The sequence below is a fragment of the Dendrobates tinctorius genome, unplaced genomic scaffold (genome assembly GCF_039654945.1).
Source record: "Dendrobates tinctorius isolate UK_male_01 unplaced genomic scaffold, ASM3965494v1 ptg000007l, whole genome shotgun sequence".
Lineage (NCBI taxonomy): Eukaryota > Metazoa > Chordata > Amphibia > Anura > Dendrobatidae > Dendrobates > Dendrobates tinctorius.
In genome coordinates, this window is record NW_027361675.1 from 54,088,219 (window position 1) to 54,104,743 (window position 16,525).

The window sequence follows — 16,525 nt, forward strand, 5'->3', positions numbered from 1 at the left end:
GATGTAGATAAACCCTTCATTCTGGAAGTGGATGCCTCTTCTGTCAGTGCTGGAGCGGTCCTGTTTCAGAAGGACACGCAAGGTCGGAAGCACCCATGCTTCCTTTTCTCCAAGACCTTCACACCGGCGGAGAGGAATTATTCCATCGGGGACAGGGAGTTGCTAGCGATGAAGTTGGCCTTCTCGGAGTGGAGACTCCTCCTGGAGGGGGCTCGCCACCCTTTCCAGGTGTTCACCGACCACAAGAACTTTGTGCATTTGCAAACAGCCCAGCGGCTAAACTCTCACCATGCCAGATGGTCCTTGTTCTTCTCCCGGATCCTCTTCACCCTCCATTTTTTCTCCAGGGAGAACGTCCGGGCCGATGTTCTCTCTCGCTCCGTGGTGTCATCAGAGGAAGAGGAGGAGGAGCCTCGGCTGATCGTACCATCCGAGAGCCTGAGGACTGTGGCTCCGGTCACCCTTGAGTCAATACCTCCGGGCAAGACATTTGCCCCTGCCCGTCTGCGAACGAAGGTCCTCTCTTGAGCTCATTCGTCCAGGGTGGGTGGACATTTCAGGACAAAACAGACCTCTGAGCTTCTGGCAAGGACGCACTGGTGGCCGCATATGGCCCGTGACGTCAGGGACTATATTCAGGCATGCGTCTCTTGCACCCAGAATAGGTCCTCTCGGCAAGGGCCTGCTGGGTTACTTTACCCCCTGCCGGTAGCGGACAGGCCCTGGGAGATGGTCGGTATGGACTTTGTGGTGGGGCTGCCCAAGTCCAGTGGCAGCACGGTCATTTGGTTTGTCACCGACCATTTCTCCAAGATGGTGCACCTGGTACCTCTCTCCCAGTTATCTTCTGCATGGGGCCTGGCAGCGTTGTTTATTAAGCACGTTTTCCGCCTGCACGGCATGCCGGACAAGATTACCAGCGACCGGGGTCCCCAGTTTGCGGCTCGGTTCTGGAGAGAGCTCTGTAGCCTGCTCAGTATTAAGCTAAATCTCTCAGCCTATCATCCCGAGATGAACGGGTTGGTAGAGAGAGCCAACCAGACCCTGGTCACATATCTATGACATTTTGTCTTGGCCAGGCAGGATGACTGGGCATCCTTGCTGCCGTGGGTGGAGTTCGCTTTGAACAACGCTATGGCCAGCTCCACCGGCCAGACCCCATTCCTCCGAAATTACGGCCAGCATCCGCGCGTCCCTGTGCCTATGCCCATGTCATCCACTGATTCCAGGGTGGCAGACTTGGTGTGGCTCTTCGCCCGTAACATCAGGCTGCGGGTCAAGTCCACAAAATTCACACCTCGCTACATTGGCCCCTTCAAGGTCCTTGAGCAGATCAACCCTGTGGTCTACCGTCTGGCCCTTCCATCACATTTGGCTATATCTGACACCTTCAACGTGTCCCTCCTTAAACCTGTCCTCATGTCCCCGTTCTCCGAGTCATCTGCCAGGACATCAGACCTGTCCTCGGACGAGTTTGTGGTTAATGCCATCGTGGGATGCAGGGTGGTGCGTGGTAAAAAGTATTATTTGGTGGACTGGAAGGGTCATGGTCCAGAGGCTCAGACCTGGCAGCCAGTGGAGAACATCCGCGCTCCACTTCTCATTGCGGCATTTGAGCGTAGCGAGGCTCAGAGAGGAGGGGGCCCTAGGAGGGGGGGTAATGTTAGGCATCGGGTTCTGACGCTGCAGAGCAGGAATCCCGAGCCTTGCATTCGGCAGTCTCCCATTCCTCTCCGGCCGCAGAGGAGGCTGCTCAGCAGACTCGTCGATCCCGGCGCTCTCCTCCGACTAGCTCTGTGGGTTTGGTTGCTGCTACCACCTCTGGTCCAGCTATAGCAACGCATGCTGGTCAGCAGCGAGCTAATCCAGGGACTAAGTCCTCCTTTCGGTCCACTGAGCATGCCCGTTGGACGATCTCTCATTGGAGATCGGAGGTCACATGCTCAGGTCCTTCTCCAGCTTGGATTGGACCATCAGGAAGGTCAGGAAGGTCCCGGAAGGACGCTGCTATAAAAGGTTTGAGTGGCCATGCGCTAGTATAGACTGCATTACCTGACTATGAGGAGTGAGTGTTGTATGCATGTATGAATGTCTCTGGTGAAAGACTCATTAAGAAACCCCTACCCTTGGTACGCATGTGTTGTGCAGCCTAACCTGTTAAGCACCCAGGCATAGGTGTAGGTAGAGGCAGAGTCTGAGACTGGCATCAGTGTCCACCGGTGGCTCTGCACGCCACGGTGCATGTGCTCGACACTCCACCATAGTCAGCGTCTATAGTGGCATCCGCAGGTGCGACGCCGCGCGCTCAGAAGGTCTAGAGGGACTGTGGCCCCTGTGTCGTTGGGGCAGAGTTCTGTGACCGCATTCTGTGTGCTCCGTTGCTGAGCTCTGTGATCTAAACAGGCTCCGGCATTTATGTTCTGCAGTAGTGCAGCTCTGTGAGGTAACAGAGTTCGCCCTGTTCACACTGGGTGACGTTAACCCATGTGTGACCTTTTGTATACCGCTTTATACTTCCGCCATTACTAAGCAGCAGTTTACCACCCCTGCACGGTGGACCCCGGGCTGAGAACGTACCTTACTAATATTTTATTATTTGGTGCGTTCCGCCAGCCCTAACATTTAGTTTCCAAAATGGGGTCACTTATGGGGGGTTTCCACTGTTTAGGTGCATCAGGGTGTCTTCAAACGCGACACATCGTCCGCTCTCGATTCCAGCCAATTTGACATTCAAAATCTCAAATAATGCTCCTTCCCTTCTGAGCACTGCCGTGCACCTAAAGATTGGTCTTCCTCCACACATGGAGTATCAGTGTACTCAGGAGAAATTGCACAACAAATATTGTGGTTCATTTTCTCCTGATACCCTTGACAAAATTTACAAAAATTGTGTCCACAGAAAAATTTTAGGGAAAAAAAGTTAAATGTTCATTTTTTCCTTCCACATTGCTTCAATTCTTGTGAAGTACCTAAAGGGTTAAACTTCTTGAATGTGGTTTTGAACACCTTGAGGGGTGCAGCTTTTAGAATGGTGTCATGTTTGGGTATTTTCTGTTATATTGACCCCCCAAACTCACTTCAAATGTGAGGTGGCCCCTAAACAAATGGTTTTGTTAATTTTGTTGGAAAAATTAGAAATCACTGGTCAACTTTTAATCCTTATAATTTCCTAACAAAAAAAAATTATGTTTACAAAATTGTGCTGATGTAAAGTTGACATGTGGGAAATATTATTTATTAACTATTTTGTGTGAGATCACTCTCTGATTTAAGGGTACAAAAATTAAAAGTTTGGAAATTGCAAAATTTTCAAAATTTTTGACAAATTTCCATTAGTTTCATAAATAAACATAAAAAGTCATATCAAAGAAATTTTACCACTAACATGAAGTACAATATGTCATGAAAAAACATTCTCAGAATCAGCGGGATCCGTTGAAGCGTTCCAGAGTTATAACCACATAAATTGACAGTGGTCCGATTTCAAAATTAAGACCTGGTCATGAACCTACAAAGTGGCTTGGTCATTAAGGGGTTAAAAGAATGTATAAGTGATAACTTAACCAGAGAAATATCTTTTCAAATTGAGGTCCAAAGTTAATAAATGTAAACACTTAGAATACACAAAAGTATTTTACTGGCTAACAAGGTACCACATTATTTTTTGCTGTACATTATTATTTTGGGGCGTTTCCTATATTATAACTTTAAGGCTGTATGCACATGTCCGGAATTCCCGCAAATTTTATGCGTTTTTGCCGTGTTTTTTCTCCGCAAAAACGCATAAAATAAGCAAGCCATTGTATTCAATGGCATTCCGCACATGCTGTGCTAATGCTGCGCATTTTTCCATGGCAAAATCGCATCACGGAAAAATATGCAGCATGCTCATTCTTTGTGCGGAATTCCCGCGATTTTTTAACATAGGAAAGCATTGTTCCACTTACTTTCCACATGTGGCTATGGCCACAATGCGCAAAGTAAGTGGAAAATGTGCAGATGGTACCCAGGGTCTGGAGGAGATTCTCCTCCAGGCTCTGGGTACCATATCCCTGTAAAAAATAGAATTCAAATAAAAAATGGTGATATTCTCACCTTCCGGCGTCCCGCGCAGCGTCCCCAGGCCTCAGCGATGCTCCCGGCATCTTCCGGTCCCAGTGATGCCTTGCGACAATGACCTTTGATGAAGTCGCGGTCTCGCGACACCGTAGCGGTCTCGCGAGACCGCTACGTCATCAAAGGTTATTGTCGCAAGGCATCACTGGGAACGGGACTTGCTGGGAGCATCGCGAGGATCGGGGACGCTGCGCAGGACGCCGGAAGGTGAGAAAAACACCATTTTTTATTAGGTTTAATTATTTTATATCTTTTTACTACTGATGCTGCATAGGCAGCCTCTGTAGTAAAAAGTTGGTCACACTTGTCAAATACTATGTTTGACGAGTGTGACCAACCTGTCAATCAGTTTTCCAAGCCATGTTACAGATCGCTTGGAAAACGCTAGCATTCTGCAAGCTAATTACGCTTGCAAAATATTAGATAAAACGCGGGAAATACGTGGGAATTACACATGCGGAATTCTAGCGTATTTCCCGCGGCAGGGAGTTGCGGAATTCCCGTGGAAATTTTTGCGGCAATTCCGCAACATGTGCACATAGCCTAAGGGTTTGCTTCATCTCAACAAGCCCAATTAAAATGATAGCCAGCCCAGTTATTGTTTCAAAAACCCCAAATAAATCAGCAGTTAGCACCAATAAAAACTGCAACCAACTATGTAGTGGAGTTTCCTTTTAAAGTCATGCTACAGTTCAACGTATATGGACTTAGGATCATTGCACAGACTGTTAACAGCTTCATAACTGGGCCAAATTTTCATCCAGATGCATTTGTTACTTTTTTCATGTTGCTATCAAAGCCTTATGGCAGCTTGTGTTTTTGCAGGGCAGGTAGTAGCTTTGAATGACACCATTCTTTTTATCATACACATATTGTATATTTGTGATCACATGACCGCCTGCTCCTGGAACACAGGATTCACATAGAGTCACAGTAGTCTAGTAGCTTAACTCCTTTCCGAAATCGGGCGTAACAGTATGCCGATGTCGGACACCCTCCCTTTGATGTGGGCTCTGGCGGTTAGCCCACATGTTTCCCAAGCACATGTCAGCTGTTTTGAACAGCTGACATGTGCCCGGAACAGCCACGGGTGGAATTGCGATCCACCCGAAGCTATTAACCCGTTAAATGCCGCTGTCAAATGCTGACAGCGGCATTTAACATGCGCTTTTGGCAGTTGTGCTGGTAATCCTCCCATCGGTGACCCCGTCACATGATCGCAGGTCAGTGATGGTTTGGCATGACATCCAGAGGTCTTCGGAAGACCTAAATGGTTGTCACTGCTGGCTTGCTGTGAGAGCTGCCAGTGGTCGGCACTCATAGCAAGTGAGTAATTCAGCTACATACAGGTGAACTGATCATCGCCTGTATGTAGCAGACTATTGAAGCATGCCAAAAGTAAAAAAAAAAATGTTTTTAAAAATGTGAAAAAAATAAAAAAATTATAAAAGTTCAAATCACCCCCCAATTCAAGGTAAAACCTTAAAAAAATCAAACATATTTGGTATCGCCCCATTCAGAATCGCCCGATCTATCAGTAAAAAAAAGGATTAACCTGATCGATAAATGGCATAGCGAGAAAAAAAATCAAAACACCAGAATTACTTTTTTTGGTCGCCGCGACATTACATTAAAATTCACTAACGGGCACTTAAAAGAACACATCTGCACCAAAATGGTATCATTGAAAGGATCAGCTTGGTGCGCAAAATATAAGTCCTCATCCAACCCAAGATCACAAAAAATGGAGACGCTACGGGTATCGGATCGGAAAATCGCGCAATTTTTTTTAACAAAGTTTGGAATTTTTTTCACCACTTAGATAAAAAATAACCTAGACGTGTTTGGTGTCTATGAACTCGTAATGAACTGGAGATTCATAGTGGCAGGTCAGTTTTAGCATTTAGTGAACCTAGTAAAAAAGCAAAAGAAAAAACAACTATGGGATTGCACTTTTTTTGCAATTTCACTGCACTTGGAATTTTTTTTCCTGTTTTCCAGGACACGATATGTTAAAAGCAATGGTGTTGTTCAAAAGTACAACTCTTCCCTCGAAAAAAAAGCCCTCACATCGCAATATTAACGGGAAAAAAAATATGGCTCTGGGAAGAAGGAGAGCAAAAAAGAAAATGCAAAACCGAAAATACCTCCTGAAGGGGTTATGACTGGACAACCTCTTTAAGTAATTAAAAAAATAAATAAATTAAGCTTTGTTTTTATGGCGTATTTTGTTCAGTAAATGTGATAACTTGATTTTCCAGATCAGTAAGATTACAGCAAAACCATATTTATACATCTTTTTGAAAAATTTGGAACTTTGTAAACAAAATTTGATTTGTGTTGCCATTTTCTAAGACTAACTTTTTTTTCCTTCAATGGTATTGTTGCAGGGCATGTTGATTGTTTTTATCGGGACCATTTTCAAGTATATTTGACTTTTTGCTCACTTACTAATTTAACTTTTGAGAGCAGATGGGGCGAACAAAAAGCGCAATTTAGACATTTAATTTTTTTTCTTACATTATTTACCTTATGGCTAAGTAACTTTATATTTTGGAAAGTTTTTTGTGTTTTTCCAGTATACACAAAGGAATTAAACATGTATAACAAAACATGAGTAATTGCAATAATTTTCTGGGAGAAATATGATACTTCATTTTTTGGAGCAATTTCAAGGGTGCCAACTAGTGATAAGCAAGCGTGCTCGGATAAGGTATTATCAGAGCCTGCTCGAGTACTAATCGAGCAATTCAGCTTGCTCGAATTCTATGCTTGAGTCGGCACAGCTGCATGTCGAATGGCTGTTAAACAGCCGCAACACATGCAGAGATTGCCTAACAAAGAGGCAATTCCTGCATGTGTTGCGGCTGTTGAACAGCCGCAGCGACCCAAGCATATTTTTCGAGCACGCCGAAAATATTTGATTAGGACACGAGCGTGCTTGGATAGCACCTGATTATCCGAGGACGCTTGCTCATCACTAGTGCCAACATCTTCAGCACTGTATATAACTCTTTCAGACATCTGATGCACAGGCTGCAGAACATCAGATTCAGATGTATGTAATGAGTTCCCATCACAGAAATTTTAACAACAAGTCACGTATAGCAAGAAGTAATTTTGAAGGTATACGTGTAGTCATTTTTGTGTCTACGTGCTGCCTTCCACTCCAAGCCTTACAAGTGATTATGTACTTCGAATTAGGATATGTCAGTTGAGCAAAGTACATGAGGAAAGAGCCATGAGCCAATAATGGACTGAATAATACCTATACTTCTCGTTTCTAAAACATGTAAAGAGGAAGTGTTAGCAAACAAATTGGCTCATAAACAGCCTTACATTCAGGGTGTATGTTGCCTAATTGGCAAATGCACTGATGGTGCATTTTATTAAGATGATCCTAGGAAAACACCAGATAGCTGAAAAAGGTTCCTCTATTATTTTCTCATCTGTTAATGAAGAAAAAAGCAAAAAGTCTACTGTATGTGAACTAGATGCTAATTCACCCTCTTACCCCCAATAAATATAGAAATTAGAGTTGATTGATAATCCAGACTAATAAGTATTAATATCCTTTTTTTAATTGTGCTAGGCTAAGCGCATATCATTCATTTAAAGCCCTAGTTTTAAAGCTTCCTTAGGCCAGTAAAGCCCAAAACCAACTAAAGGTCCCATCGGACAAGTCATCAGACGTCAATACTTATGATGCTCATAGTGAAAAAGCTATTGTAGGACACAAACGACCAGGTGATATATGGTAAGTATGGTCAAAACATCGTGAAAAGAAGACAGACATACCAGACATAGAGCGATACCAACATTGTTCAGATCCAAATATTTTTTAATGTATCCACAATTACATCTGAAATATAAGCACATGGTTATGCTAAGCAGCATACATATCATGACGACCATGATCACTAATGAATGCGTGGCAACCAACAATGTTGTAGGTTCATGAAACCAGCAAGTTAAAGGGGATTTCCTAGTGACCCACTTGGAATTCTTCAATAGTGTAACTTTCCCATATTACATTATTTCAAAACAAAGAACTGAAAATCATAGCTACTCACCAACCCCTACACAACTTTCACTAAAACTACAGGATATTGTGTCAAAAGAAGATTTTATTGTTAGGTTTAATAATATTGTGACTATTCATAGCATTTTTATAAAGTCCCAAAATATTACTGAGAAAACCTCAAGACTGCAATTAGTATACAAAAATAAGATCAGAATTGGTGATCTTACTGTATTGTACTGATTTTACTGTATTCTATGTATAAATTAAAGGATGCATTCATCAAGAGTACGGTAGATTTGGTGCCAATTGATTTGCATGTCCTAGTTGATCAGCTACAACTGTGGTCTGTAGCCACTGGAGTGCAATTTTGGCTGGAAAAATGCGTCACATTTGCAGAACTTCTGATTGGCTAAAAGAGCAGAAACAGGCAAAAGTGACCCAGTTTTGGGAATTGCACCACTCAGTGCATTCATCTAGGAGGGCAATGTGCATTTTTACCTCACGTGTTTTACTAGTTTCTTTACTAGTGTATTTGGCTGTGAGAAAATGAAAAATTTGTTACAATGATAAGTAGATTTTACTCAAAATTTTCATTTTTACCATGTCTTCTAAGAAAAAAGTACCCTGAAATGTATTATGCTACTTCTCCCAAGCACAGCATATGTGGTCATACACTAATGTTTCAGCAAATGGCAGGGCTAAGAAGGAAAAAGCGTATTTTGACTTTTGAAGACCAGACCTTCCTGGAATAGTTTGTGAGTACCATTTGCAGAGCTCCTAAGGCGCTAACACAACAGAAATCTCCAAAGAGTGACTTTATTTTGGAATTACACCCTTCAGGTAATACATCTACGGGTAAAGTGACTATATTGACTCCACAGAGAAATTAGCATGCAACGAATTTTGCAGAGTGAAAATTGTAAATATACCATTTTAGTGCCCAGTACATTGTGTCAACTTTTGCTTCTGGAGACACACACCCCGTAAACTGCTTAATGGCTTGTCCAAGACTTATTTACATCCGTCTTTTTGATCGGGTTTATTGCACATTTTGTTTGGCCGTATGATGATAAAGCATTGTTTTTTGCCTCGCTTTTTCTTTATTTTTTTACAGTGTTCACTGAAGAGGTTAACTAGTGGAATAGTTTTACAGAGCGGGTCGTTACGGACGCGGCGATACCAAATATGTGTATTCTTATTGTTTTTTTTTAAATTTATATAAATAAATGTATTTATTGTAAAAATATTATTATTTTTTTCTTTATTTAGGGATTTAAAAAAAAAATTATATTTTTGCCTCCATACAGATCTTTTCCAGATTTTTCATGCTTCGGGTCTATTGCTGGGCAATAATGAGTTTCAGTTCCCTCCAAAGAATTTATATTGGGTTCAGGTCTGGAGACTGGCTAGGCTACTCCAGAACCTTGAAATGCTTCTTACGGAGCCACTCCTTAGTTACCCTGGCTGGTGTTTTGGGTCATTGTCATGCTGGAAAACCCAGCCACGACCCATCTTCAATGATCTTACTGAGAGAAGGAGGTTGTTGGCCAAAATGTTGCAATATATAGCCCCATTCATCCTCCCTTCAATGTGGTGCAGTCATCCTCTCCCCTTTGCAGAAAACCTCCCATGAAAATATAATGCTTCTGTGGCGCCCCTGAGGATTCAGCTGCCACAGAGGTACTGCACCTCCTCCTGAGGTGTGGTACCCCACCATCCAGGTAGGTTGGAGGCTCCTGACCACGCTCCAACACCTGCATCCCACACAACACAGTAGTTCAGCAAAGCTACATTGCGGCTGCCTGCTTGGAGTGTAGCAGAGCACCTTTGGTGGCTCCTTGCTTGAAACACAAAACGTGCTGGGAGTTTAGAATACATAAAAGAGTGGGAAGGTGTAGGATTTCAGGTCAGTCAGTCGGAGAGTCACTCAGAGAGGAGTGTGGAGAGAATATCCCTGAGAGAGGGATGGAGGAAGGAGTGCTGCAGCTGCCTCAGTGATCTGAGCCAGCTGGCACAGGAAAGGAAAGAAGGAGAAAGACGTTGAACAGAAACCTGATCTTCCATAAGAAGGAAATACTAGTACGGAACGTAGGAGTAAAAGGGAACAGAGGACGTGGGTTAGAGGAGAACCCTGCCTAGAAGTTCTAAGCGCAAGGCCGGGGCCCGGTCCCCGAGGTTGTATGGACACTAATGGTTCTGCAGCAGACACCGGTGGAGTAGTGGGCTGTAAATGCACTACTCCCATCTAAGACTTGGGGGCACAACAACAACATTGATAGTGAGCCGGGATACAGGAGTAAGGAGTCCCCGAAGCAGGCTACAGCTGTCTGCCGTACAAGTAGAGTTCTTGGGAACATCTGTCAGGAGGAACTCCAGTGTAACTCAGTACTAGGAGATCTTCACACTAAAGGGACTATAAGAGGAGACGTTCAGAAAGGTACATGTTGGCGAAGTGTTGGAAGGGAGCATTCCATCTGATCTGGAGGTTGACTGAGTCCCTGACCTGGAGGACACAGCACGGAGGCAGGCACTGTGTGTACTACAGACTGTGAGTAAAGCATTTTTGAACTACAAGCTCCCGTGTCCTCCATTCATTCCTGCGCCAACACACCTAGTACCGCTAAATCTGGGTACCAGTGTCCACACTGCCCTGGGACTACAGCTCCACCTGTGGGGAGCTTCACCATCTTGGCTGCAACACACCACCAGTCCCAGAGGATCTGCATGCAGCGTCGGCTTAGCATCCCCCCTTGCCGAGCACCACAGGTGGCGTCATGAACTATTCATCAATTCTACTTCATTGTTCTTTCACCCCTTTTGCCATAGAGTCCCAGGGCCACGGACCGGGTCACAGCTTCCGTGACAACTCCCATTGAGATCAACGGGCCCGGTGCAGAGTTCCCTGATAGCCCCGGCCCGGGGGCACTCCACTTTCCCAACATGCTTCTTTTCCCAACATGACGAGTGGAGTTGATACCAAAAAGTTCTGACCACATGACCTTCTCCCATGCTTCCTCTGGATCTTCAATATGGTCATTGGTGAACTTCAAACAGGCCTGGACATGTTCTGGTGCGAGCAGGGGGACGTTGCGTGATTGCAGGATTTTAATCCATGACCGCTTAGTGTGTTACTAACGGTAATATTTGAGAATGTGGTCCCAGCTCACTTCAGGTGATTGGCCAGGTGCTCCTGTGTAGTTCTTGGCTGATTCCTGACCTTTCTCAGAATTATCCTTACCCCACGAGCTGAGATCTTACATAGAGCCCCAGACTGAGGAAGATTGACAGTCATCTTGTGTTTCTTCCATTTTCTAATAATTGAGTCAACAGTTGTTACCTTCTCACCAAGCTGCTTACCTATTGTCCGGTAGCCCATCCCAGCCTTGTGCAGGTCTACAATTTTGTCCTTGATGTCCTTAGACAGCTCATTGGTCTTGGCCATGTTGTAGAGGTTGGAGTGTGATTGATTGAGTGTGTGGACAGGTGTCTTTTATATAGTGTTATACTAGTGTAGCAAGTCACTCAGAAAAATAGATAGCACACTAAAAACTGTCACTGACTCAGCCAGTTCCTGTCAAGTCTAGAAATCCTGACCCCGCAGTCCCTAGTGGTTCGTGCATTAGCTCAGATAGCCCTAACCAGAAACTATACGATGGCAACTGGGACCTTTGCTGCCTGAAAGGCAGTCGAGTGCTTAACGTTCCTCCTAAAGAATTGGAGGGCAGAGCAGAGTGCAAATTACCCACAGCAGAATGGCTGAACATCAAAAAGGGACTATCACCAGCAGGAAATACCAGCAGGCTGAAAGTATATTCAGCCGCACTCAAAACGTGATAGGGCAGACTCAAGAAAAAAAATATTTTTAAATGGCAGACAAATTTTCTCAAATCAGCTGGGTCCATTAAGAGAGGAGAGTCCTCATCCCAAACTCCTCCCCAATGATACAAAGAGATTGTCCACTGCTCGGTCAACACCTTCTCAATCACTATTTCCCCCAAGTAAAATAAAACAGCTATACTCACCTCTGGTGCAGGTGCTGTTCCAGCAGTGTCAGCACTGGCTCTCTTTGGACACTCTTGATACTGTTATATGATGCACAGTAATTATATGATGTAATCCCTGTGGCCAATCAATGTCCACTTTACTCTCTCCCTCTTCAGCCAAATCTGAAATCTGGAGAAAGCGGCTGCAGCTCTGACTTCCTCCAAATGTCAGCTACATCTAAAGGAGGCCAGAGTGAAGCTGCTGCTGATTGGCTGCAGAGATTGCGTAACATAATGCCAAGGAGATCCAGTGCCAACACCACTGGAACGTTGCCCAGACCGGAGGTGAGTATAGGCGTTATTATTTTACTCGGAGGAAACTTAGTAATTGAGCAGGGGTTGTCCAACTAATGGACATCCCATTTAATATTCCATAACAGAACATATGGTGGGTTAAGTGTCAAGAGTTTAACTTGACAAAAATGCCTTTTCTAAGCCCAGTACTTTATTGCTCTTTGTCTCTTGAAATAGTCCTGAAAGTCACCAAAATGGTCCCTTTCATGTACAGGTTTCATCTCTGTTGACCTTTTTTATACCAGGAACTTACCTTGTAAGAAATAATGCAATGTAATACCAACCAATTGGTGCTTGTCCCAGCAGCATGTTGTCTCCACCCTCCTGTATATAGAGGAACTGTTGCAGTTTTCACTGTCTTACTCTTATAGGGAAGTTTGCGACTCACATCTGGGAAGGAACTCAGCATCCCTCTACTGAACGGATTGTACAATGGCAGAGCCTTACATTAGGCATGTTCAGCTTCTTGGCTTTGAGAAAAGATTCTCTCCCAGTCAGCATTACGTAAGTAAAGATATTTCATTACTAAATTGATAATGTGACATACCAATGTTATAGTTCAACATTATTAATTCAATATTTTTTTGTTAATTTACTATAAAAAGTCGTGGGGTTTTTTTGGTCTGAAAAAAGACCATCACTTATTTCCTTCACAGAACAGAAGGAAAAATAATAATGTGATAGCATCTATGCGACTGAGGCTGTTGCGGTCGGGTCTGGACACCAGCGGCTGGTGTCGGCATTTTGGTTCGTAATCGGTTCGTGAATGTCGGAAGTGTGATTGCGGGTTTAACTTGAAGTTAACCCTTCCACGTTGACTCTGCAACAATAAAAATATATCATGTTTTATCTTAATGCCTATATTTTTTTAAAGAAAAAACAAACAAGCTGGCACATTGCCAAAATGCCTTTAAACGCAAACAATTATATTTTTACATAGTTTGTGGTTAAAAGTCTAACTCTTAGACACACAACCCTCTAGATGTGCAGTGTACATGTCACTTTTGCTATTATTTCAATACACAATATCATGAAAAAGAAGATAACGTAAACCCATTTTAAGGGGCAAATTAAAAAACCCAAAAACAAAACAGGAATTATACACCTTGAAGAGTATGGCTATGCTCACACATTGCATGTTTGCTGCTTTTTTTGCAAACTTTAAGCTGCGTTTCACAGTACCAGCAAAAGCTATGAGATTTCAGAAATCTCATACACATTTTGTTTTTTTTCCTGAGTGAATTGGAAAACTGCTGTGTTTTTCAAAGAAGCAACATGTCACTTCTTTCAGCATTTTTTAACCTTTTTTGGACCATAAAAAGCAATGGGTAAGTGCAAAAACGCAGCAAAAAACGCAAGTATCAGGTTTTGCTGTGTTTTTGGTGCAGAAACCTAAGGAAGTTGCATCAGGTTGTTTTGGGGCCCTAAACTTTATTATTATACACAAGAGACAATAAAAACACAGCAAAAAAGGCAGAAAAAAAAATCGGCAAAACCTGCGTTTTGTAAGCAGCTTCTTTACTGCCAAGAGCCTAAGTGTACCCTCAAATTTTCTATATTACCTGAAATAGACAACCTAAGCCTCACCTAGTAGTTTACAATAATGACCACCCTAATGCAACTTTTTGACACAGTGAATCAGGTTTTTGAAATAGCCTTAAAAAAAGCTCTTGTTGCTTATAATATATGCTTATATTAACCAATTATAGCACAGCTTTTATTTTTATAGAGAATTCAGAATGAAAGCTCTACTGTGATTGGTTGCTATTGGTATCAAAAACGACTTTTCTTCTAAACAGTTTTTAAATCTACCTATAGGGATTTTGCTGAAAAAAGACCATTATCGGAAAAAAACACCTTGGTTTTAATGTAAAAATGTAGACGTAACAAGATCAATATGTAAGGGATTATTATAGTACAAGAAAATATACATGTATATGCCTGGCACACATGTATGTTCTGAATTATTTTAAGCAGTAAATGTCTGCTCATTGCTTAAAGGGAACCTATCACATGAAAAAATGCTATTAATCTGCAGATATGGTTTTAATCTGCAGGTTAATAGTGTTCTGAACTTGCCTGGTGTCAGCACTTTGAGCCCGCTGTCGGAAGGAAATTAACTTTATTCCCACCGCGGCAGCGTTCAGTCATGGGGGCAGCTTGGGTGCAGTCACCGTCTGTAACTGCGCCCCCGACTGACCATCGGCCCTAATAATGAACTGCAGTCAGTCAGTGCTGGGGGCAAAGTTACAGCCGCCACTCTCAATGCACAGACCAATGTCTGAACCTGCCATGGCGCCACCCCCATGTCTGACCAGCTGGGAGGAATAAAGTTAATTTCTTTCCAGCAGCGGGGCTCAAAGTGCGACCGAAGGGCAGGTTTAGAACTCTATTAACCTGCAGTTTAACCTAATATTTGCAGGTTAATAGCGTTTTTTCACATAACTGCTCCCTTTAAACAAGCTAATAAATACATTGGCTATAATGTAAAGCAAAGTATTACAATAAATGTTCTCATGTGATACTGTTGTTTCATTTCTTTTATTAGGTTTACATGTTTATGGTTAAATGGCAGGATCTTACTGAGAAGCTTGTGTATAGAAAATATACAGAAATATATGAATTTCATGTAAGTTTTTTCATTTTTCTTCTAAATGATTGTTTATAGACTCGTCCCACTTTCACATTTACAATGCATTTATTAGCTATATGACTGAAAAGCTGAAGGTTAAATGCAGAACTAGACATTTTGATTTATATTATTTTCCCGGCCTAAATGTTTGTACAGTATAAGTATATTATAATACTCACTGAGAAAAGATTTTCGTGAACAGCTTTTGGACTGTATGTGTCAGTCTTCATTGACTTGTCAGGTTTTTTTATGTGTGTGTCGGTTGTGATTTTCAACTGTTTTTGATCAAATGTCCATTTTAAAAATCTGTGTCATCCATTTTTAATGTATTGGAAAAAACTGCTGGATTTTTTCAAAATAGCCCAAAGCCTGCTTCATGGCACTGCTGAAGAAAGCTGAGAACTATGCTTGCTATTTCCAGACGTTTCGTAGACAATGCATGCTCCATTCAGACAGGGCTGTACAAAGTTGCTTCTCGGGATCTAGAGCCTCATTCTTGAAATCTCTGGGGTTCCTAGTAATCGAATCACGTAACGATCAGTAAATTATTCCCTATAAATAGGAGATAACTTTCAGTTCCTATTTCTCACTAGTATAGGTCAAAGCAACCTTAACCTGTCTGTATTAGTGCACACGTTGCGGAATTCCCGCAGTAACTTCCGCGGGAATTCCGGAATTCCATTCCGTGGGAAAACCGCATTTTAAATTCCCGCGGAAAAACTAGCGATTTGCAAGCGTAATTAGCTTGCAGAATGCTAGCGTTTTCCTAGTGATCTGTAGCATCGCTTGGAAAACTGATTGACAGGTTGGCCACACTCGTCAAACATAGTGTTTGACGAGTGTGACCAACTTTTTACTATTGAGGCTGCCTATGCGACATCAGTAGTAAAAAGATCTAATGTTTAAAATAATTTAAAAAAATAAAAAATCGTGTTTTTCTCACCTTCCGACGTCCCGCGCAACCTTCCCGATCCTCGCGATGCTCCCGTTCCCAGTGATGCTTTGCGACAATGACCTTTGATGACGTCGCGGTCTCGCGAGACCGCGACGTTATCAAAGGTCATTTTGGCAATGCATTACTGGGAACGGGACCTACCGGGAGGATCGGGAAGGCTGCGCGGGACATCAGAAGGTGAGAATATGACGATTTTTTTTATTTTAATTCTTTTTTACAGGGATATGGTACCCAGAGCCCAGAGGAGAGTCTCCTCTCCTCCAGACCGTGGGTACCATCCGCAAATGTACTGCTTACTTTTTGCATGGTGGGCACAGCCACATTGCGGAAAGTAAGCAGAACAATGCATTCCTATGTGTGCGGAATCGCCGCGATTCCGCAAAATTAATGAGCATGCTGCGTATTTTTCCGTGATACGATTCCGCCGTGGGAAAATCTGCAGCATTAGCACAACATTGCGG

The 16,525-nt window shown here is 43.0% G+C and overlaps 1 protein-coding gene across 1 annotated transcript in view; it reads left to right on the top strand.

The window, feature by feature from the left end:
• Nucleotides 1-12,839: 12,839 nt before the first annotated feature.
• Nucleotides 12,840-16,525, top strand: part of NCF1 (neutrophil cytosolic factor 1) — a 50,811-nt gene continuing 47,125 nt past the window's right edge. Inside the window, exons 1-2 of the mRNA XM_073574876.1 lie at nucleotides 12,840-12,981; nucleotides 15,026-15,106. Coding sequence (XP_073430977.1) covers nucleotides 12,910-12,981; nucleotides 15,026-15,106 — 153 coding nt within the window. The 5' untranslated portion in view covers nucleotides 12,840-12,909. The remainder of the gene's footprint in view (nucleotides 12,982-15,025; nucleotides 15,107-16,525) is intronic.